The sequence below is a fragment of the Perca fluviatilis genome, chromosome 10 (genome assembly GCF_010015445.1).
Source record: "Perca fluviatilis chromosome 10, GENO_Pfluv_1.0, whole genome shotgun sequence".
NCBI lineage: Eukaryota > Metazoa > Chordata > Actinopteri > Perciformes > Percidae > Perca > Perca fluviatilis.
The window spans coordinates 4,776,276-4,801,083 of record NC_053121.1 but is presented as its reverse complement, the minus strand read 5'-3'; the positions used below and the strand labels follow the sequence as shown (position 1 = coordinate 4,801,083).

At 40.0% G+C, this 24,808-nt stretch overlaps 1 protein-coding gene across 4 annotated transcripts in view; it reads left to right on the top strand.

Moving 5' to 3' along the window:
- il1rapl2 (interleukin 1 receptor accessory protein-like 2) overlaps window positions 1-24,808 on the top strand; it is a 625,772-nt gene that overhangs the window by 588,770 nt on the left and 12,194 nt on the right. For 3 of the 4 annotated variants that reach the window (XM_039813805.1, XM_039813806.1, XM_039813807.1), the window contains 3 exons: window positions 13,139-13,279; window positions 14,337-14,397; window positions 21,200-21,312. In XM_039813805.1, coding sequence (XP_039669739.1) covers window positions 13,139-13,279; window positions 14,337-14,397; window positions 21,200-21,312 — 315 coding nt within the window. The remainder of the gene's footprint in view (window positions 1-13,138; window positions 13,280-14,336; window positions 14,398-21,199; window positions 21,313-24,808) is intronic. The other variant, XM_039813808.1, reaches the window with a different exon arrangement.

Below are 24,808 nucleotides of genomic sequence, written 5' to 3'. Positions count from 1 at the left end.
CATGCCATATATATGTGTGTGTATGTATATATATATATACATACATACATACATTCACCTAAATGATTATTAGGAACACCATACTAATACTGTGTTTGACCCTATCCTATCAATCATGGGCCAACATTTCTAAAGAATGCTTCCAGCACCTTGTTGAATCAATGACACAAAGAATTAAGGCAGTTCTGAAGGCGAAAGGGATCCTCCACACCATTACACCACCACCACCAGCCTGCCCAGTGGTAACAAGGCATGATGGATCCATCTTCTCATTCTGTTTATGCCAAATTCTGACTCTACCATCTGAATGTCTCAAGAGAAATCGAGACTCATCAGACCAGACAACATTTTTCCATTCTTCAAATGACAGTCTTCAAAATTTTGGTGAGCTCATGCAAATTGTAGCCTCATTTTCCTATTTTTAGTGGAGATGAGTGGTACCTGGTGGGGTCTTCTGCTGGTGTAGCCCATCCACCTCAAGGTTGTGCGTGTTGTGGCTTCACAAATGCTTTGCTGCATACCTCGGTTGTAACGAGTGGTTATTTGAGTCAAAGCTGATCTTCTATCAGCTGGAATCAGTCGGCCCATTCTCCTCTGACCTCTGGCATCAACAAAGCATTTTCGCCCCCCAGGACTGCAGCATGCTGGATGTTTTTCCTTTTAGAGACCATTCTTTTTAAACCCTAGAAATGGTTGTGCGTGAAAATCCCAGTAACTGAGCAGATTGTGAAATACTCAGATCAGCCCGTCTGGCACCAACAACCATGCCACGCTTAAAGTTGCTTAGATCACCTTTCTTTCCCATTCTGACATTGAGTTTTGAGTTCAGTAGATTGTCTAGACCTGGACCACACCCCTACATGCATTGAAGCAGCTGCCATTTGATTGTTTGATTAGATAATTTCATTAACGTGAAATTTAACAGGTGTTCCTAATAATACTTTAGGTGAGTGTATATACAAAATTAGCACAATTAATTATTTATTTATCTTTAAAGTTCACTAACAAACTTCCAAATTGGTGGTGTAGGTTGGAGGCTTTAAGTCAATGAAAGAACACATTTTCAATACAGTATTATTGAGATGAACTGTTTATACCACATCTTTAGTGTCACTGACTAAATCAGTAGCCTTCAGCAGCGGAGCTCCCCTCACTGTTAACTGAAAGCACCACCGGCAGCTCAGTTGCGATACACAGGAAGTTCCTCTCTGGTTGAAAAGCTTATTGAAAGACCACAAAAGTCACAGACACTAGCTATGTTTCCATCCACTTGTCAATCGAATTTTCTAAACTTCGCTAAAAACATTCAATCAAAAAAAGCTGGTAAAGTATGTTTCCATCCAGTGGCTTTAGATTGAATAAAAACCTGTGCGTTATGACGTCACATGCTGTTTTGCGGTCAAATTGGTAAAATAAATAGATTTGAGGGGTGTTTCCAATCATTTTCGCACTGAATCGCACGACATTCAAGCTAACATTTGCGAACAAAGTTTTGCTAGCCAAAATGGAGCGCGTCGTCTACAAATAATTAATATTGCACAAGTTGTAATAGTGCTTATGTGCCAGCTGATAGCAACATATCAAGCTATAATAAAACGACGCTATCAAAACATTGCTATTATGATGCTGATGCACATAAATGCCGGACAACAACTATCTAAATTAGCCGTTATATTTCGCTCGTAAATTAAATTTAAAAGTCTCTCGTCTCCTTGTTCAACCACTTATATCTGTCTTTGTTGACACCTGCCATGTCTGCAAAGAAAGCGTAAATTATCTAAAACTTATTTTTTTTTGCAACCATAAAATGAGCTAAAACGTAATCGCAATTCATTATTTATTCGGCAAATAACGTTTCTATTAGCGTTTATTGCATACGATGTTTACTGATTATGAGAAAATCTGATGGGATCGAATGTACAAACTTTGTGTTGAGTTTTGTCCTAAACAAAACTGTTGAACCAGCAACAGACTGAACTTTAAGTTTAAGAGACTGAACACAGTCACGCTGTGTTGAACCGCGATGTATATGAACTAACTACACAGTCAGTGAATATTAACCTTTAAATTGAACTGAGCAAAACCATTTGAATGAGCAAAGTCATTTGTAATTTCCGCCTCTAACGTAGGCTACTTTTTGAAAAGTTCACTAACCTGGCTAACTAGCCTGCAGACTGTTCCGGTGCCTCCTGGCCTGAAGCCTTGAAGCTAATAGGGTCAGATTTGGGCTCCTGAACACAACATGACAGCCTAAACAAAGCACAAGGTATCCTAAGTTAGCACAAATTAGTAAAGCTTGATTTCATGCGCTGTGTGTGATTGAATTAGGGTGTGCTCCCACCCTGCGGTGACCCAAGGTAATGGGTTGATGCATCTATGTTGCATGCATGCACTCCCGCAGACACACACACACACACACACACCTACAGTACACACACCATGCACATCTTTATTGTAACTGACAGAGCAGAAAGAGCTGCCTTCAGCCACCATGACGAGAGTCTTGCTAGAAAGAAAAAAATGGAGGGAGGGAGGGAGGGAGGGAGACTAATAAGAGCTGACAAAAAAGAGGAGGGATTGAAAGAAAATAATAGACAGAGGAACAGACAGGGACTAGACAGACATGCTTTCTCTGATGTCATTCAAAGGTTAAAAAGGTTTCTGAAGGTTTCAGCTTGGGTTCATCACAGGCTCCGATCTTATTTGCTGCATCTAAGCAAAAACTAGATTCACAAAACAGTGAGGACTGATTTGGGATGAGGAAAGGAGGATGGGAGTTACAGCCCCAAACTTCCCTTCAACCCTGTTAACACTTAGGGCACGGGCAATCCCAAAACTGTGTGCACCGTGCATGTTTCCTCGGAACAGACTAAAACAGTGTGCAACAGGCTATGAGGTACAGTATGTTTTCTCCTGTTTGGTGGGTGTGTCAGAGACGTCACCCAATCAGCAGCGACGTGTATTTGAAGTCGTGGTAATAAAAAGGCAATGCGATTGCACACACAGCAGGGTGTTCAACGCACCCCATTTTCAGTTTGAATAAACGTTTTACTTCGTTTTGTCGGTGCTGAACGTGTACTTAGTCACTTCATGCGTCTTGGACCAATCAGAAAAAAAAAAAACGTGCAAATGCAGCTGAAAAGCCGTATCAATATCAACTTCATATCTCACTAAAAATTAGCAGTTCTTTTCCCTTTCTCTTGTTGTTATTGTAACTAAACTGTTAGAGTGCAAAGCGTATTCTTCTTCTTGCATTTCTGTGCATTACCACCACCCTCTGGATTGGAGTGGGGCTTAAGCAAATCTGCCTGCTGCCTGGGAGAAGCAGGACAGATGGAATCAGATGTGTGATCTGGCAGCAGAGATGTAGATGAGTGTATAAGAAACTGTCTAAAATCTCATCGGCGACACCAGACACTTGAAATGTGAAAGTGTACTAAATGGGGCCACTGAGTGATAATATCTACTTAATCTTGGAAAAAGTCTCACTTTTTCCACAAAAAGACTCACTTTTTACAAAAATGTAATAAGCTATCTAGCTTATCTCTAACTTCTTGTGGAAATCTCAACATGAGGTCCATTTACTGTTCTGGAGTATCCACTCATATCACAAGATCTTCACCGACAGATGGAGTTTGCCCAGTTGCCATTTAATTGTACTGTAGATATTAAGTTTCCATTTTTTTCTGAGCACTTTAAAGGGTTACGGTTAGAACTTTGCTCAGGTTGAGGTTGGGTGGAGCCAGGGCTGTAGTACTTGAGAACGGACTCAGACTTGTCTCGGACTCAGCCATTGGACTCGCCAAATACTCTAGTTGTAGTAGTAATCCAGCACTATATGCTTTTTTTCTAAAGTAACTTCCTCTTTCAAAACAAAACTGTTGATGAAGCGCGCTTGATCAGAAAACAGTTATTGGTTTAAATCCATCTAGAACAGGCATTAACATTGTGCCCTGGTATACGCCTGGCTGCGTCATATAGCTCAATCATCAGGCTTCAATCATTTTCATTTTGGCCACTGACACTATGTCAGCGAGCACTTTGTACTATGGATTCTTTAACACAAGTATTAAGTTCAACAATGGGAACATACTATATATCATTTTTAGCGACACATGTTGCTTATTTGTTACATTTTCCATTAGCAGTCCAGAATGTTCTTAGAATCAAACTCAACATCTAAAATGTGAAGTAGCACTTCCGCCTTATGTGAAAAAAATATGGCCTAATTTGATCCTACAGTGGTCCCGCATAAGCTGTCACGACGCTGATCAACAACTAGTTCAGTCAACCCAGGGATTCCCAATCCAGCGGCGCGTTCACATAAAAAAGGCGGGGTTTGCACAGCATGACCAGTCGCAAACATCTACCAGAGCCGCATATTTTACATAAGAAGAGCAAATTATAATTCTACATAAATATGAAGAACACAGACACGGTTTTACAGGCAAAACGCAATACAGTCGCTGCTTCCTAAAACAGGAAGCAAAGCTGGCAAAAACGTAGCCGACGCTGTAAATGCGTAAATCGCAGCGCTTTTATCAATATCACTTCCCCATCAGTCAGGCACAAGATCTGACCATAATTACCCTTGTGCTTTCCATAAACTGTCGTTGCTTTAGCCTTTTATTTCAGTTGCAACCCTGGCAGTGGTAAACGTTTGTGAGAGCAAATAACACACAGCTCAAGAAGCCGACAAATAGCCTGTACGTAAGTCCCTCCGCTAAAAATCTGTATCTTTCATAAAAAAATATCCATCAGGGAATGTTAACGGGGTTGTCGGTCTCTAAATGTTTTAACTTTTATGAGCGCACCTCTCTCTCTCTCTCTCTCTCTCTCTCTCTCTCTCTCTCTCTCTCTCTCCGGGCACCGAGCTCCACTGGATCTTCTAGGAACGGTGACGCCGTTATCAATCGAGTATTGATTGGTCAGTAGGCGGTGCTTTTACACCGGTTGATCTCTAATCTCCAACATAACCTGCTCCCGAGCGGGTTATGTGTTCAGCATAAGTTACCACGGCGATTTAACCCGGTAGCAAGTGATCCACCGTCGTGACACACTAAACCCTGGGTTGAACCTGAAGTTACCTCGTTAACGCCAAATCTTGCTTCATAGTAGAGGTGTTGAAATTAATCAAATAATCGATGCATCGAATCGTGGACATGGACGATGCTGCATCGATAATCGGCAGGCTCATGATCAATTATTTCTGTTTACAATTTAATGTAGGCCTAACAACATTTCTGTTTACATTATTCTGGTATGTTTTGCACATTCAGGAAGTGCCATGTGCTCAGTGCTGTAGTTTTATGTATCCAATTTATTTTGTATTAGAGCACTGCAAAATGTTTTGTTCTTGAAAAAAAAAAAATTTTTTTAAATGTATTTGATGCATTAAGATATCAAATTGAATCGCTGACATGATAATCGTAATCGAATTGGGAGATCAGTGAAGATTCACACCTCTACTTCATAGTACAGGCCTCTTGTCTTGGACTTCGACAAAGGTGGACTTGACTACAGCCCTGGGTGGAGCTATGTTGGGATTATGTGAGGTCGCCATCCTTCATAAACTGGGCCCCCCCCCTCCTCAATAGCTACAGACACAGAAATGGCACATCCTAAGGAAAGCTCATTGTGGGACTGGCTCTAGTGGCTGTAATTCTGCACCGAGGCTGGATTTCGGGAAAGAGACTTCAGATACAGTATTAGGGGACCACTAAGGCCTATATAAAAGAGACTTCAGATACAGTATTAGAGGACCACTAAGGCCTATATAAAAGAGACTTCAGATACAGTATTAGGGGACCACTAAGGTCTATATAAAAGAGACTTCAGATACAGTATTAGGGGACCACTAAGGTCTATATAAAAGAGACTTCAGATACCATATTAGGGGACCACTAAGGCCTATATAAAAGAGACTTCAGATACAGTATTAGGGGACCACTAAGGCCTATATAAAAGCATCCAAAACGCAGCATGTCATAGGACCTTTAAGTACAAGTACCGAGTAAATGTACTTAGCCTAGTCACATTCCACCACTGGTAGCATGGATGTTGCGGAAATACTTCTTCTGCGTTGGCTTAAAAGCTGACTTGATTTCGAGAATATCATTTAGAATCTATGTCGACTGAAGTTTGGAGAGAAGTTGAGAAGCTGAGGTTTTTCTCTTCAGCTTCTAGTTGCCTTCAAAGAAACTGCATCTCAAGGCATTTTACCATCTCATGGTTCCAATGAAAGAAGGAACAGATGGTACGTCTGAAGACAAACTTTATATCTATTTTTATTTCATCACCATTGTTGTTTCTTGACAAATTGCTTTGGCAACAGATGCAAAATGCTTTTCTAATGAAGCCAGTGGACGAAAACTAAAAGACAGAGAGAAAGAGAGTAAAGCGTGTGGAATTCAACAAGGTGTGTTTGGTTAAGAGAGACAACGAGCACGGCAGGGAGAAAAGTTACGTCAAAAATCTCATTCAAATTTCCTTCAGCATATTCCTCCCCCACAAATACACACGCCTCGACCGTTACCGTCGACTTCACTTTGTATGCCCAATAAGTAAGAAAGCATAATTAAAATTCAAAATTCTGCTCCCATTTTCCTGTGCACTGATATCGGGAGATGGCGGCAAGTGACTCATTACTAATGGAAAATATCTGGGAAAGATAGATGGAGTGGGGCGTGGCGATAGAACAGAGAGAGGAACACGAGGGAAGGAGGGAGGGGATGGATGGATGGAGGCAGGCGGAGATGGAGAGAGAAGCAGAGGTTTTTTAAATGTGTCTCGTACTAATGGAAGCAATTTGAGTTCACTTCACTGCAGAGCAAATATTTGGTAATTAGTTATATTTCACTATTTTTCTTCCCCCCTCCGACGGCCATTCCCCCCCTCCTATCCTCCAGTCTGTCGCTGTCCCACCTCCTTCTACTATACTGTGTCTCTGTGTGTAGGTAAAGCTCAGAGTAGAGTTGGAGAGACGTCTACTGGTGAAATGTTGTAACTTCAGACGGATTACATACTGTAAAAAGATTGGTGCATTGTGGGATATTATTTCAAAGAAAATAGGTAGATCGATACTAACCCACTTCAGCTATATTTTCAAGAAGGGCTTAAATAGAAGGCCCGTATGTTCTGCCCTTAAAATTCTCCATCTAATGAGACACAGTTTGATAATACAACCACAAAAAGAAAAAAGAGATTCTCAGGTTTCAAAGAAAAAATGTCCCCAGGTGGCTAATAGCATGCATGAGATGATAATATAGCACAGCACAGTCAATTTGGTTTATTTATTTGCACAAACCACAAAAAAATAAAAATAAATTAAACAAAACAAAATACAGGAAATAACATCAAAATTGAAATGTATCAATGAGGAAAGAACACATTGGCACAACACACACAAAAAAAGATAAAACTAGAAAAGAATTGTCCCCCCAGCTCTTATTTTGGAAGGTCTTAACATGAGTTTTTAATGTCGGTCCAGGCCAAATGTATCACCATGCTGTTTAAAACAATAACCCATCTTTTTACAAAATCACAAACTTTCCCCACAGTGCTGTACAGAATGCTGACTACATTTGCATGCGCATAATATTCCGTTTTTTGCCCTTATTCCGAAAATGACGATATTCCGACTAAGCTGTTTACACGGCTAATGAAAGTGAATATTCCACTAATATTCCTGTTTACATGTAGCTGTGCAAAATATGATTTTTTTTCAAAGTTTTCCAGTGGTGCGGGCTTGTTGGACCGTGCGAACACAGCGTCCCTCTTTCATTCCTTCAGCCAGCTTCTTGAAAAGGTCGTCGTAGCGATGTGTGCGCATATCCAAAAACCTGTTGATATCCAGTCTTTGATAATGTTTAAAAGTTGCTGTGTTTCTCCTTCTTATCGGGTCTGCAGCCTTGGTTAGGCAGGCTGGTTGGTTTGTGTACAGCAACCATAGCAACGCACAGAGCTGACCATAAGCCGTAAACAGGCAAGAGGCCGTAAACTGGGCTAAAACCCCCGATTGAGACGCATATTCCGAAATGTATACATGTCTGAAGAATGGCTCTAAAACCCGATTAATACCAGAATATCCCAAATGTCTTAATCGGGAAAAATGCTATATTCGGGAAAAGGCCTTATTCGGAATATCCAACCGGAATATGCTGTTTACATGACCTGTATCAAATTCGGAATATTGTCATATTCCGAATAATAGTGGAATATTGGTCTGCATTTAAACGTACTCAGTGTGAAAGAAAGTGGTGGCAATATTAAGTACACTTTTGAGGTAATTTACTTGACTACTTCATGAAATTTTAAAGCAGTGGTTCCCAAACTTTTCCTTGTCGAGGACCCCTAAACTGACACAAATTAGACCATAGACACCCATTTCCCAGGATTTTCTCCCAGGGTCCCCCATCTGATAGGATTTATTACAGAAAGTGTATGCAACCCGTGGCCGAAACAGTCCTACATTCTGTCATTGTGTAACTTATGGATGGAATTATAGTGAGGGACCCTCTGGAACCCCCTCAAGGACCCCTGGAGGTCCCTGGACCTCACTTTGGGAACCACAGTTTTGGAGATAAAATATGCTACTTTTTGCTCCACTCTACTTCACATTACAAAACATACTATACATTCATAAAATCTATTGCCCAACAGTATATAAAGCAGTGAGAATTAGCGCCACCTCGAACAACCCCAACATTAAAACGCTGCTTACATTTTAATGCATCAGTAATAACAATAAGTGTTTTTCTGAAATTAACCAATTCTGGTAGTATACAATGTAACCTTTTTTAATATTGCAGTTACTATAACGTGTACAATATGTTATTAAAATCCAGCTGATGATTGTGAGCCTTTATGTTCACTACAGCTCTGATTGGTGCCTTCAGAGTGACAGTTGTATGAAATGTCAAATGAACAGAGGGAGTGCTTACATTGTGACATGCAGGCTGACTGTTGCTATTACAGACTATCACCAAACTGACAAGAGAACATTGAACACTGGGATTTGCAGTGTGATCAGAGATATAACGTTGATTCTGTTTTTTTTCTCACAATAATTGTAATTATTTGTACCTTTTGTATCTACCCTTTGAAGCAAGTTATAAAATCATCATACAGTTCATTTTTAAAATGTATATGATAGCCTTGAGTCTGTCTGTCTGTCTGTCTGTCTGTATGTCTGCCTAGCTTTGACATTCTTCCCTTGACTGTTGTGATATTAATCAGTAACTTGAATGTTAGAGGGGGAGAAGTACACACTGTGTAGTGAGTAATGGAATTGTAAAAAAACAGTTGACAGCAGGATATATTCTCCTCCTGCCCTCCGATCATTCCTGTACATGTGACACTGTACCAGACCAGTAGGTGGCGCTGTGCTCCAAGGTGGCAACAAACACCTGCTGACTGCCACCTTACAGTTATGATGGCACATTGGAGGTTTTAATCATGTTAGGGGATACGTTTCAGTTTAGTAAAAAAAAAATTCACTTATGCTGCATTGATAATCAGACAAGATTGTGTATATACTGTATGGTCAAATAAAAACACCAGTTTTAAAATGAAGTGGTAGGGAAAAGTCATAGGGAAGAGATGCGTTGGTGTGTGTGTGTGTGTGTGTGTGTGTGTGTGTGTGCGTGTGTGTGTGTGTGTGTGTGTGTGTGAGAGATAGTAATAGATCATATTTCCCATGGTGTCATTCACCAGCAGTGTTCCATTAATCTCCCATACACTCATATTGCCTATGATAGCACTATCATTCATACATACAAACACACACAATCTGAGACTGTGTGTGTGTGTGTGTGTGTGTGTGTGTGTGTGTGTGTGTGTGTGTGTGTGTGTGTGTGTGTGTGTGTGTGTCTCTCTGTGTCTAACATGCTGACGTGAGGTCATCTGTCTCTCTCAGTCAAGGCAACATACTTTGTGTTGAGGCTGACTTTGTGTCTTTTGCCAATCCATATTCTGCACAGGTGGTTCCTTTTATTTTTGTCAATACCAGTTTAACTCACAACATAGGAGATCATCACCAAACACTTGCAGAAAAAGCGTCATCCCTAAATCTCAACGTAGACCACAAGCTATAACAATTGCAGTAACGGCATCCCTGTCTGCAGCCGTCTCATTCACTGCGTGCAAAACCGTTCCCGATGCTTCCCGTTGAAAGGTTTAGAGAAGCGGCTGTGTGCTGCTCTTCACCGGAGGTGGGATCATTTACCCTGTGCCCATGTGCAAAACTAATCTGTCGGTCCTCATCCTCTAAGCCCTTTTTCTTGTAAATGTGAAATTTACAGTTTGAAAACACTTCCAGAAAGCACACTGTCTGTGTTACTTTCACAAGAAAAAAAAAAGCTTAAAGGATGAGGTATAATTGGTTTGGCAAATGTGAATTGGGTTAGCATGCGGGACTACATTTATGGGACAATAAGACAATAACCCTTGACTGAAAAATCTTCTCTTAAGGCAGAAGTATACTGTTAAATCAAGACTGTTAGATTTGAAAGAAGAAATAACACAATCCACCTCCTGCTACTTTTTCACAAGCAATAAATACGCCATTTCTCAATCAACACACCGACCTTGCTGAATCATTTTGATGAATTCCCGCTGTATTGTTTCCCTCCACTTTAGCATTTACTATTCTCCTGTAAATGCCACTTGTGGCCATGGCTGTGGCCATTCTTCAGGAAAAGTGAGGCTTTCTTATAAAGCAGAGATCTTCAACACAGGGTCCGGGACCCCTTAGGGGCCCCTCGAGTTACTACACCAAATTATTGTTTAATATATTTTTGCTTTTTTTTTTTTTTAAATGAGCAAAGATGAATCGGCCTATTTGTGAAAAATGTAACATGAATGGTTCACATTAAAACATGATGTATAAAATAAATATATGAAAACGTCAACACTTATTATTCTAATAGCTTATATGGTATGAACCATTAGAAAGTTTGTGTAAAGGCTTTAGGATGCTCTATTTTAGGCCCAGTTTAAAGGTACCCTGCCACACGTATTTCATTGCTTTGTGGTAATGTCTGAAGTTCTACCATTTAACTCTGTTACAATTTTTGTGGACAAAATGCCTTGGTTACCTTGTTTCAAGCCATTCTAGCGTGGTATAGAAAGCCTCTAGGAAGACTCAGCTCGATTTGTGCCAGTTCTCGTTAATATTCTAAGAGCTAAGCTGCTTGACTCTGATTGGCTAAAAGCTAGCCAATGAGAGACTGGCTATCAGCATCCTTTACCGAGCGCAACTGGGCGAGCTCATGAATAGTAATGAGCTCAGGCAACACCACGTCAGACTGACCAGCTTTTGTAACTGGCCTGATTTCTCCACTTATTTCTTTTCAGTGGCTAGAGCTGACAGAGGAGGTAGCAGTTCATTTTGACATTCACGACATAACACAAACACATGTGGACCTAACATATTTCAAAAAATAGAAGTAAAAATGTTTTTGTGTGGCAGGGCACCTTTAATATGCAGCTTAGTTTTATACAATGTGGTTAGTCAGGGGGTCCCTGCTCTATCTGTCTTTAAGCTAAGGGGTCATTGGCCTAAAAAAAACATATTAAAGACCCTTGTTTTTAAGCTTAATATGGCAGTATTGGGTAGAACGGACAGGACAGTAGTGCACAAAAATTGCAAAACAAACTGACATCAATGATGTCATCAATTTGTGCTCATATTATGCTCATTTTCAGGTCCGTAATTGTATTTAGAGTTTATATCAGAATAGGTTTACATGGTTTGATTTTCAAAAAACACCATATTTTTGTTGTAATGCACATTGCTGCAGCTCCTCTTTTCACCCTGTGTGTTGAGCTCTCTGTTTTAGCTACAGAGTGAGGCATCGCACTTCTGTTCCATCTCTGTTGGGAGTCGCACATGCGCAGTAGCTAGGTAAGGACTACTAGCCAGTCAGAAACAGAGTATGAGGGCGTGCCCTGACAGTAGCTAGGTAAGGACTACTAGCCAGTCAGAAGCAGAGTATGAGGGCGTGCCACGCTAGCAGCTAGGCGAGCATTATAACGTTTGTCTCTGAAGTAAAGGCTGGACCACAATTTTTTTTCAGTTTGTGAACAGTGTTTTCTGTTGGAGACGGTAAGTCCCTTTGGGGTGCACTTTGGGATTTTTCGTGCACAAAAAAGATATATATCACAATAAAGGAAAGTGGAAAAGCCAAAAAGCATAATATGAGCACTTTAAATGAACTGAGTAAGTTGTCAAACAAGTTAGCAAACAGTTTTCCTACTTTACTTACATATCCAACAGAAACAGAGCAACATGGGCGTTTCAAACGTCCTCTTTTTGCCACCCATTGAGTCCTGTATTCACTGGATTGGTCTTCAACCTTTACACTAAAATATCTGGCTTTCTTTGGCTTTGCTAAGTGTTCCACGCTGAAGCTGCAGAGTGGTCTGTTACAGTAATTGCACTGGCACTCCACATGCAACCATTTCACATTACAGGGAGTCATGTCACTCAATGTTGACATCAAAATAGTGCCTAATGAAGCTTTCATCAAATGTCAAACTGTAATATTCAATCAGCCTCTGACCTCTGATCTCCCCGCAGAAGAGAACAGGCCCAAAGGGAATTTCTGTACGAGCAAATGAAAGTTACATAATTACAAAGATAATTGCTCTTGACAAACAGCGCGTTTCTTTGGTCATATTAACATGTCTTATGTGTGCGTGTGCGTGTGCGTGCGCATGCGCATGCGCGTGCGTGCGCTTTATCGGCGGGAATGTTAGGCAGACAGTTAACAAAGCTTCTTCATACAGCATGATTCCTCAAAAACCATTTGTGACTGTCTGTTTGTACAAATGTCTATTTATTTTCGAAAACTTGCCAATCTGGTGGTCGTTTGTTGTTTTCATTGTTGCAGATTGACTTGATATACTGTACTCAGACGTGAGCAAAATAGTTTGTAAGAAGCACAGAAGAAAATCAAAAACAACAACGCTGAGCTTCAGTCAAACACTGTTTAAAGTCTGGCGTGTTGGAGAAAATCCGTGATTATTTTTGTTTCTACCTCACAGTCAGTGATCCCTTGAACCCTAACTGACAGACTGTACCGTCTCATCGATGTCTTTTCTACCCCTCCCCTTTGCTGTATCTCTCTGACTGTAGATATGTATCGCCTGGAGTTGGCTGGTGGTCTGGGGGTCATATTGTTGCTACTGGGAGTCCTCACGGCACTGTATAAGTGTTACAACCTGGAGATCATGCTCTGCTACAGGAGACACTTTGGAAGCGATGAGACGGAAGATGGTAAGCCTATTTGTGTGCTCGCTTTTGCTTTGGGACAATCGTACAACAGCAGCAGGCAACTTACAACAGGATCAGGGCTTATATCAATATGCATACTGTACCGGGAGGAGCAGAGAGCTACAAACGTGGAAGACGGCAGCAAGAGAACAGTGGAGGGCATACAGTGGTTTCCGCAAAATGTCCATGTTGCCGACTCATTGCTGAAATGCTGCGTACACACACTCGCACTCGATAATGAGTGTGTGCGAGTGAAGAGAGTACTTACAGAAATGCCATCGGTTAGTTATTATAAAAACATGTTGGTGAAGCAATACAAAGACCAGAAGATACACAACAATTACACTCAATCATGTCTACACTTAAAGGGTACCTATTTCCCTATACAATATAATGTTACTGGGCAATTGCGCACCTTCAATTTACGTCCACAAAAGTGCTTGTTTTGCCATTGACAGGCTCAGATTATTGTTCTAAGTGTTTGACAACACTATAGAAAAGATCTCTACAGCCTTTCTGAGATTAAGATTCTTTTTTTAAAACATAAAAACGTAATAGCGAAATTGCTATCGCTAAACCCACCAGGCTCCATTTAAATAGACATACATTTTATCATTGTAAAATACACACGCACAGTCGACAGACACAAAATAAAACTATGAAAAGCTGTCTTGGTTCTTCTCTTTCCACTGTTTTCAAGAAAAAGGCAAAAAAGTGATCAACAAACATTTGTTTTTTTTACTTGACTGGGTGATTTTATGTTTTGTTCCATCATGTGATGATAAGCAATTTTTCGACAATAGAAAACCGTAATAATTAAGAAAACAAAAGAAGTGAAGAAAGCAAATTACAGACTTAATATAGTAGTACTGATTGGAATTATTGATTTCAAACACATCCTAAGTCAGTCTGATTTGCTTAGCAGGGTACTCCCAATATCCCTTTGCTTCCATCAGGTCCAGATGTAGGAGGATCAGAAAGTATCTTCAGGATATGTTCAGGTGATGCTGTTTAAAATGAAGGGAATGTTCTCTCACTAACTCTGTCTCTCTCTTCACAGATAATAAGGAGTATGATGGCTATCTGTCCTACACAAAAGTGGACCTTGACTGTTTGGGCAGGTCAGTTGCCTCTGTCCACATGTATTAAAGGGCCCCTATTATGCTTTTCGGGATTTTTCCCGTCTCTTTATGTGTGTCATATAGTTTTTTGTGTACATAATATATGTACAAAAAAACACATTTCACTCCAAATGGAGCTTTCTCTTAGTCTGCTTGGTCTGTCACCAGACCAAGCTCAATCTTTTAAGATTGAACATTGAACAGTCTGGGGAGTCTGCTCTTTATTTTCTACTGCACAAGAGGCGTGATCAATGGGCATAGTTCAAATGACTCTGTACGCAATTGGATAGTCCTTCAACCAATCAGACCAACGATCCTGGTGACGTAGCATCGACAGCGGCATCATCGGGTTGCTGCCATGGAGTGCTGCGCTTCGGTGGCCGGCTTGTTGAATGTAAACAAAAAGCTGCTTGGTCGTCATTGTGTTAAACCCGCCAATAGCGCGCCAGGTGGATACGTTTGTGATTGGTTCCCACAAATTTGTAAGGGAAGCAGGATAGATAAACGTACAGGTTTCCAGCCTGAGCTGCAGGGCGAAATCAAATTGGGCTGGGTTTACCCAGTCTAGCTTTCTCTCCCACAGACTCTCAACTGCCTTAAACGCCACATTCCTGTTTGAAATTCCTCAACCAGTGATGTCACTGCTTGAGACAGCCAGTCCAGTTTTTCATATGTGCTGTCACAACCCAGTCTCATGGCAGATCGTGAAATGGTCACGTTATTTCATCTATTGATTCGTGTTCACGGGGACGTTTTTGGCGTTTTTTTCGTGGTGGGCCAGCACAAAAATGTAAACTAATGTATTTAAATGGGAAGCATATGTCGTGGTCACAGCACGACTACGGCAGCGAGTAGTATGAAATGCAGAAAATCCACGTAAGCAGGTTGGTTGGGGTGGTGGATGGGTCAAACAATTCAGGACTTTCACCCCGGAGGCCGGGGATCGCGTCCCGCGTGTGGCGTTTTGTTTCCCCGTTATTGTCGTGCGTTCCGTGCGGCCATCTCCCAGCATGTGAGGCGTCCTTTCCCCGTTGTTTTTTCCTAAACCCAACCTCCGCCATCCCGTTATTGTCGCGCGTCTCCCGGCGTGTGAGGCATCAAAGCATGTAAACCTATTCTAGGAGACCCCGGGAGTACAAATATGATGCTGAAAAGGAGTTTAATAGGGGCTCTTTAAACAAAGCTTTCGTATCATGCTAACGTTGTTGTCTGGAGTTCACAATCGCAGCATGAAAAGGACTTGCTAACTTGCTAGCAGAATTGTCCATTACCGCTGTCGTAAAGTCTCATTATGTCTCATTCGAACTACAGATCCTCTACCCGATCTGGCAAACTTGCATAATGTAATGTAACGGACAATTCCGCTTCCAACCTGTAGGGGGAATGAAGCGGGAAAAGTTCTTTAGTGTTGCTTTAAAGGCTTGTGATTGTTTAAACGTAGATTTAAATCAGCTTCCATTGCAAAAAAGTTCCACAGTCATGGAGTTGTGGCGTGGTGACATAAAAAATGAAAGCACGTGGAAACAGCTGGCCTGGTTCTCTCTAAAGCGTACTAGATAACATGTATCAACAAACAAACAGAGATTTTGTGGTTTTAGAGGGCTTTATTTGCTGGAGGTATTTATTGGCAAATAAATAATAATTATATTTAAAATATATATATTACTGTGAAAAGAACATACACTCCACTTTATGCAGATTAATAATGGCGATCATAATTTAAACATAAAAGAATATATATCTATTGCTTCATCATACTTGATAAATACAGGATGGACACAAATTACCAATGTAAAACTATACTGTTTTTAACAAGATAATAAATAAGTTAAATAGTCCATAGCCAGTTATGCACAGCTATGCAAATCACTCCAAAAAAAAAACAGCAAAAAAAAAAATATATTCAATTAATTAATTTATTATTATTTATAGAATTATAAATTATAGGCACCATCTGGAGTAATTACAGTGATATTGTCAGGTTTGGTAGCTTTGTGTCTGTGTATATGTAATAGTCATATTGATAAATAAAAACTGGTTAATAAATAAAATGATATACACTACTGGTCAAAAGTTTTAGACCACCCCAATTTTTTTTGTTTTTTATTTCAAATTTTAGCAGTTCAAGTCCAATGAATAGCTTCAAATGGTACAAAGGTAAGTGCTGAAGAACTGCCTGAGGTTAAAAAAAAAAAAGTAAGGTTACCCAAAACTGCAAAATAATGTACATTTCAGAATTTTACAAAAAGGCCTTTTTCAGGGAACAAGAAATGGGTAAACAACATAAAGCTGTTCTGCAGCAATGGAGGTTGATCAAGCTTTGAAAGTTGGTGCTACCAATTCCCACAGGTGTTCCAACTTGTCTGGATTACTTACAACCCCCTCTGTTTGTATAAAAGTATTGTTGGAACACACTGTGGTACTGTACCCTCGTGAACATTATTTGAACAGTATTGTACTGCAGAAAGTAGCGTGTTGCTATAAAAATGTCGGGAAAAAGGCAATTAACAATGGAACAGAGACAGACCATCATAACTCTTAAGAATGTTGGTCTTTCCTACAGAGAAATTGCGAAGAAAGTCAAGGTGTCAGTGAGTACAGTATTCTTCACCATCAAAAGGCACTTAGAAACTGGGAGAAACTCTGACAGGAAGAGGTCTGGCAGACCCAAAGCCATGACAGAATCAGAAGACAAGTTTCTGAGAGTCAACAGCTTGCGTGATAGGCGGCTCACAGGACAACAGCTTCAAGCACAGCTTAATAGTGGTCGTAATAAGCAAGTCTCAAGTTTCATCTGTAAAGAGAAGACATCGAGCTGCAGGTTTGATAGGTGGAGGTGCAGCAAGAAAGCCATTGCTAAGACGTCAGATTAAGAAAAAGAGGTTTGCCTGGGCCAAGAAACATCGCCAATGGACTACTGAAGACTGGAAGAAGGTGCTATGGACTGATGAATCAAAATTTGAAATCTTCGGTTTATCACGCAGGATTTTTGTACGCCGTCGAGTAGGCGAAAGGATGGTTCCTCAGTGTGTGACATCAACTGTCAAACATGGAGGAGGAAGCGGGATGGTCTGGGGCTGTTTTGCTGGATCCACGGTCGGTGATTTGTACAGAGTGAAAGGCACCCTGTGTTATGGTTTTGAGGTTTTGCTTTGTATTTTGTTCCATTTGTTACCTGTTTGGTCATTTCTGTTGCCTGTATTATTGATTTCTGTATGTTTCCTGTGTTTGTATATTCGGTATATTTCTGTTCCCTGTTGTATTGACGTATCCTGTCTTGTGCATCGTGGTCTGTGTATATTTTGTTGTGCATTTCCCTGTTCTGCTTCCTGTTTTATTTAGATAGTCTGTTTTCTGTCTTGTCATGTCTAGTCTTACTTCCTGTGTTTTCCCGCCTTCGTTGATTGTCCTGCCCCGCCCTGATGTGTTTCACCTGCTGTATCACCTGGCCCTCATTTGTTCATTACCTCTTGTATTTAACCCCTGTGTTCCCCCTGTCTCTTGTTGGATCATTTTGTGTCCGATCGTGCCTGTGTCCTGTCAGTAGTGTTGGTATTCTGTTTCTTTGTTTGAGCCTGGAGCCTTATTATTCCTGCGTTATTTTGTGAGTTTTTCCTTGGTTGTTTTTTTCTCGTGTTTTTCCAGTCTCTGTACTGCCGCTTTTTGTAATAAATCCTCAGTTTGAACCTTCTCCTGCCTGCCTGCTCTCTGCGTTTGGGCCCACGTTCCCTGCTCTACGGTGGCCGGGAAGTGCAATGCAACATTACAAAGAATGAAACACTTTAATACATTTTGGAAAACAAATTTACATTTTGGAAAACAAAATAACATTTTAGAAAACAAATTTACATTTTGGAAAACAAAATAACATTTTAGAAAACAAATTTACATTTTGGAAAACAAAATGACATTTTCGAAAACAAATTTACATTTTGGAAAACAAAATAACATTTTAGAAAACAAATTTACATTTTGGAAAACAAAATAACATTTTAGAAAACAAATTTACATTTTGGAAAACAAAATAACATTTTCGAAAACAAATTTACATTTTAGAAAACAAATTTACATTTTGGAAAACAAAATAACATTTTAGAAAACAAATTTACATTTTAGAAAACAAATTTACATTTTGGAAACAAAATAACATTTTCGAAAACAAATTTACATTTTAGAAAACAAATTTACATTTTAGAAAACAAATTAACAAGATGCAAAACACTTTTACCAGTCCCGAAACAAATTTACAAATGACAGATTCTTCACGGAAAGGGAATGTACCACATACCGGAAGTGATGAGGTGTTGTATACATGTCGCCTTGACCACGGCAGTTATGGATCGAATGCGTCAATAGAGCCGCCATCTTGGAACAGGGGAGGCACTCCCTTATATACTGTCTATGGGCCGTCCTTAATGCATCAGCAGCGTAGCGCAAGGCAAGGGTATACGGAAATAAAATCACTATAAATCGTCAAAATCTCATGCGATGTTCTAGTTTTTTAAACAAAAAGACAAAGAGACTAATTAATTTGTTAATACAAAGAATATTTATTATAATCAGTTCACAGATGAGTACAAACGGAAACTTCACCCTTCTGAACTAAGAGGTTCTGCTTCAAAGTGAAGTTTAAACACTAATGATTCATTTATTTCTGCATGTATTTATTTATTTAACGAGACTTTAAGTGCGTGTTTCGTCGGTCCACAGTCCGAGTCCCGCCAGACTCCCTTTAGGAAACCTGTGATTTAAACTTCAGCAGGCTGTGACAGTCCGCTCCGTTCAGTCCTGGATCTGATTCTCCCGGGCTTCTTCTCCTCCAGCGGGCCCAGCAATACGGCCTGGGTCTCCAGCTGCGTGGTGCCGGTTTTGGCTCCCAGGAATGGGCAGTGAGCTCCAGGTCCTGCAGCTGCAGACGGACTCAGCTGCCCCCTGCTGTAGCTCCGATCCGGCCGCGGCTGTCGTATACGTTCCCTGTTTTTCCAATGTTTCCGTCAGGTCCGCGTCATATAAAAACTCCAAACACCGACCACACGTAAAGTCACCATAAACTTCATTCACGCCATATACTCACTCACAACAACACAAATTGACTGCGCTCACCAACAACACCTCATCACTTCCGGTATGTGGTACATTCCCTTTCCGTGAAGAATCTGTCATTTGGAAATTTGTTTCCGGGACTGGTAAAAGTGTTTTGCATCTTGTTAATTTGTTTTCTAAAATGTAAATTTGTTTTCGAAAATGTAAATTTGTTTTCTAAAATGTTATTTTGTTTTCCAAAATGTAAATTTGTTTTCTAAAATGTAAATTTGTTTTCGAAAATGTTATTTTGTTTTCCAAAATGTAAATTTGTTTTCTAAAATGTTATTTTTTTTCCAAAATGTAAATTTGTTTTCTAAAATGTTATTTTGTTTTCCAAAATGTAAATTTGTTTTCCAAAATGTAAATTTGTTTTCCAAAATGTAAATTTGTTTTCTAAAATGTTATTTTGTTTTCCAAAATGTAAATTTGTTTTCCAAAATGTAAATTTGTTTTCCAAAATGTAAATTTGTTTCGAGCTTTGTAAAAGTGTTTCATTCTTTGTAATGTTGCATTGCACTTCCCGCCACCCAGTACTGCTCCCACACAACACCCTGAACCAAAACGGCTACCACAGCATTTTGCAGCGCCATGCAGTACCCTCTGGTATGCGCATAGTTGGTCAGGGGTTCACCCTACAGCAAGATAATGATCCAAAATATAAGTCCAAGCTATGCCAGAACTACCTTAGGAAAAAAGAACAAGATGGTAACCTTAAAGACGTGGGGTTGCCAGCACAGTCACCCCATTGAGCTGGTTTGGGATGAACTGGACAGAAAAGAGAAAGCAAAGAAACCTACAAGTGCCACACATTTATGGGAACTTCTGCAACAGAGTTGGGAAGAACTTTCTGAAGAATATTTGATTTCCATTGTAGAAAGAATGCCATGAGTGTGTTCAGCTGTTATATCTGCCAAAGGGGGCTACTTTGATGAGTCAAAAATTTAGAATACATTTTGGTTTATAAATTGATTCCATGATTTATTTTTTAACTTAAATTGTTCATTTGTTCTATACTTTCATTTCAGAGTACAATAAGACATTGAACTGCATGAATTTCAATAAAAACCTGGAAAAATTGGGGTGTTCTAAAACTTTTGACCGGTAGTGTATGTTTAAAAAAAAAAAATGGATTGTGGGTCATTGTCTTCATAACTGGAACTCTGTGTCGGACTCTTCAGCACTGAAACTCAGTTGGCTCCCACTGAGTTGTAATAATTTATACGTTCCATAACAATTAACCAATTAGCACAGATTTGCAACAATTGTGACTTGAACCATTTAAAACCGTTCCTTAAAGAGGAAAGGGTGAGAGTATGTAGTTACTATCCTCATGTTAACTTGACAGCCTTAGTCTGTACACAGATGTGTGCTTGGGCTTTAGCTGGAGAAGTATTGGCCAGATAACTGCTGTTGGTCAAGAAATAGTTACTTGGCCTAAAATATATAATATAATTATGTTATGATTATATAAAATATTAAATCTTTTAAATCTTTCTGTTTGTGTACAGATAAAAAAAAAAAAAGTTACAATGTGTTATTTTAAGAGCTTTAGAAGTGCTGGTGGGCATATTTTCTCTCTTTTTGGAGAGAGCCAGGCCAGTCGTTTCCCTTTTTTTTTTATGTTAACACCTGAAAATGCATTTTCAGCCACCACCAGGTGCTCATTTAAGTTATTTGATTTTGTATCTGAAGTCATGATTATTGTTCTCTTCCCTAGCAGGATGAGCAGCGATGAGGAAACATTTGCTTTGGAGATCCTGCCGGATGTTTTAGAGAAACATTGTGGATACAAGCTGTTTATACCAGACAGAGATCTAATACCCAGCAGTAGTAAGTATCCATCTATCTATCCGTCTGTCTACCTACTCCTCCACCCCCTCCCCTCCTCCTACCACACACACACACACACACACACACACACACACACACACACCCTGTCTCTCACTCGATGGGCCATTATAACCCCCAATACCAAGAATTTATCACTCTGTCAGAATATATAAGAATGTATGTGGATCTTCATCATAACACACTTCCAAACAGACACACACATGTTTGTGTAATGTCACATGGACACACAAACACACGCAGGCAGCAACACACAACACCATAGTGTGTAGCGTGCATGTCTTTCACACTGTAGCTCACATCTTGATCTAATTTCACACCTACACATTTTCACACGTGAACAGAATGCATAGAGTGCCCACAGTGCACAAACACACACACACATATACGTATAAGTTTGGCATCATTTCTGGGGTTATGTGTCACTCTGTCCAACTGGAGGGGGAAATATGACTCTTATTGCTCTGTCAATGCTCTGACCTGACACACACACACACAGACATACAATTCCATATTTGACACAGACAGAAAGGGGAAACACTGACTACCATACACATGTAGGCACACGCCATCTACTTGTCCGTCTGTATGTCCATCCCCCCTTTATTTTACAAATATACTAAAAGTTTGAGGATAATTGACACGGGATGCTGACAGGATTTGGATTACAGTACAGTATGTATTTCAGCTGTTGCCTATGGATGCTTACAACCACAAATGTATATACTGTACTCTCAAAATACACTGAACACTGTGAAATGGTTTAATGATGAAATAATTTCAAGACACTGACATGCAATAAGAGTATGAGAGTATGAGAAAAAAAAGCAGATGCTGTGATAAACAGATTTGTAGTTATTCTCAGCACACACACACACACCCATCCATCATTATTAAAGTCATCTCTGGCCTTGCCCGCTTCGGACGGTGAATGGAGCGTTTAGATTGGAATGTCAGGAGGTTCATCTGTTCTATACGTAAGGGATAATGCCCGACGAGGTGTCCATTGTCAGGTATTAATGGACGACGGCGAGGCGTGAACCGTCCGACGCGCAGCCGAAGTCCATTAATACCTGACAATGGACACCTCAAAGGGCATTAACCCGCTTATACCATGGTCACTTGCCAAATAACATATTTTTAAAACATTAGTTCACATTTTAATTAGTTTTACAATCGAAATCTAAAGTTTATCCAAACAATAACTCTGTTTCCCTGGTTACGCCTGACTGTTTGACTAATACCTGGAACAATCATTCCCATCCATCAGGTTCTTATGCAATGCAAACGTTTTTCTCTCCACCAGGAATTAGGAAGAACCTTAGATACGACTTGCCTCCCTTAGCAACCGGAGATATTTATATAGTCCGCTCAGCTGATAGAACCCTTCTATCGAGCCAGAAAGCTAACGCTATGCTAGCAAGATCCAAAGTCAATAACATTGTGTACAGTTGGCAATCAGTAAAAATAATTTGACAGTATGTTGAACAACAGGACAAGCTAGCTATCCAGCCATGTCATTGTCCCCAAAACAATATATAACGACTTTTACGAAGAATTAGATCCGCGATGTGTAACGTTACTGTCGGCTGCAGCGGCGCAGCCTGAAGCAGCGAGCTGAACAGTGAACGGGATGTGAGATAATGTTATTCTCTGTGAAACTGAGTCAGTCCAGAGGGCCAGTAGAACTTACTTCTTGCAGCCTGTGTGTTTTAGCGCCATCCTGTGGTGTTCAGAGGACGATTTGGAAATAATAAATCCACATTTCCTTATTGATTTAATGTAGCACATTCATTTAGAACAGTAAACAGTTTCACCGAACTCCTTTAGTAGGTGTCCTATATCACTTTTTAATGGACACCCTGCAGCCAATCAGAATCGAGTATTCACCCAGACCATGGTATAAGTAAGGGTTAATGCCCGACGAGGTGTCCATTGTCAGGTATTAATGGACGACGGCGAGGCGTGAACCATTGCCTCCGCCGTCGTCCATTAATACCTGACAATGGACACCTCGAAGGGCATTAACCCTTACTTATACCATGGTCACTTGCCAAATAACATATTTTTAAAACATTACTTCATATTTTAATTAGTTTTACAATCGAAATCTAAAGTTTATCCAAACAATAACTCCGTTTCCCTGGTTACGCCTGACTGTTTGACTAATACCTGGAACAATCATTCCCATCCATTAGGTTCTTATGCAATGCAAACGTTGTTCTCTCCACCAAAAAAAAACCCCCCCCCCTCCCCCCCCCCCCCCCTCCTACGAGCCAGAAAGCTAACGCTATGCTAGCAAGATCCAAAGTCAATAACATTGAGTACAGTTGGCAATCAGTAAAAATAATTTGACAGTATGTTGAACAACAAGACAAGCTAGCTATCCAGCCATGTCATTGTCCCCAAACAAAAAATAATCGACTTTTACGAAGAATTAGATCCGCGATGTGTAACGTTACTGTCGGCTGCAGCGGCGCAGCCTGAAGCAGCGAGCTGAACAGTGAACGGGATGTGAGATAATGTTATTCTCTGTGAAACAAAGTCAGTCCAGAGGGCCAGTAGAACTTACTTCTTGCAGCCTGTGTGTTTTAGCGCCATCCTGTGGTGTTCAGAGGACGAGTTGGAAATAATAAATCCACATTTCCTTTTTGATTTAATGTAGCGCATTCATTTAGAACAGTAAACAGTTTCACCGAACTCCTTTAGTAGGTGTCCTATATCACTTTTTAATGGACACCCTGCAGCCAATCAGAATCGAGTATTCACCCAGACCATGGTATAAAGCTGTTTATCACATACAGTTGACATTCCTACACATGTATTCAATGTATCTGTGTCCAGAGAGATTTATAAAATAGGGAGGATCATTAAAACTGCAACAATCAATATATTTATATTAACAGCAGTGGTCGAAGAAGTATTCAGATCCTTTACTAAAGTAAAAGTACTAATACCACACTCTAAAAATACTCCGTCACAAGTAAAAGTCCTGCATTGAAAATGTTACTTAAGTAAAGTATCATCATGAAAATGTACTCAAAGTATTAAAAGTAAAAGCACTCAATGCAGGAAAATCTTCACAATTTAGAAACTGGAAACGATCCAAACAGTTATGTCAATCCAATTTTTAATCGGCTAATCATTTCATCATTGGCTCCCCCAAAGGCCACGGTATAGTTCAAACACTGGTTCAACTTGTCCACAAAACTTCCTTAAAAAAAGAATGTAGTCGCTAAAATAACTTTATAATGTGGCAAGAAAGTAGGAAACTAATGTGTGTTATTTGCACTACCTAACATTTCCTCCTAAAATACATAAATAAATTTACCTAAACATGGTTCATAATGAATCGCCTTGAGCCAAAATCATGCCCCCTCCCGACACACAAGACGGCATCCTAAAAGCAGATGAGAAAGTCATATTTCTTCCAAAAATGAGGCTTCCTCTCTGTGCCCTGAAAACATCCTAAAAAACA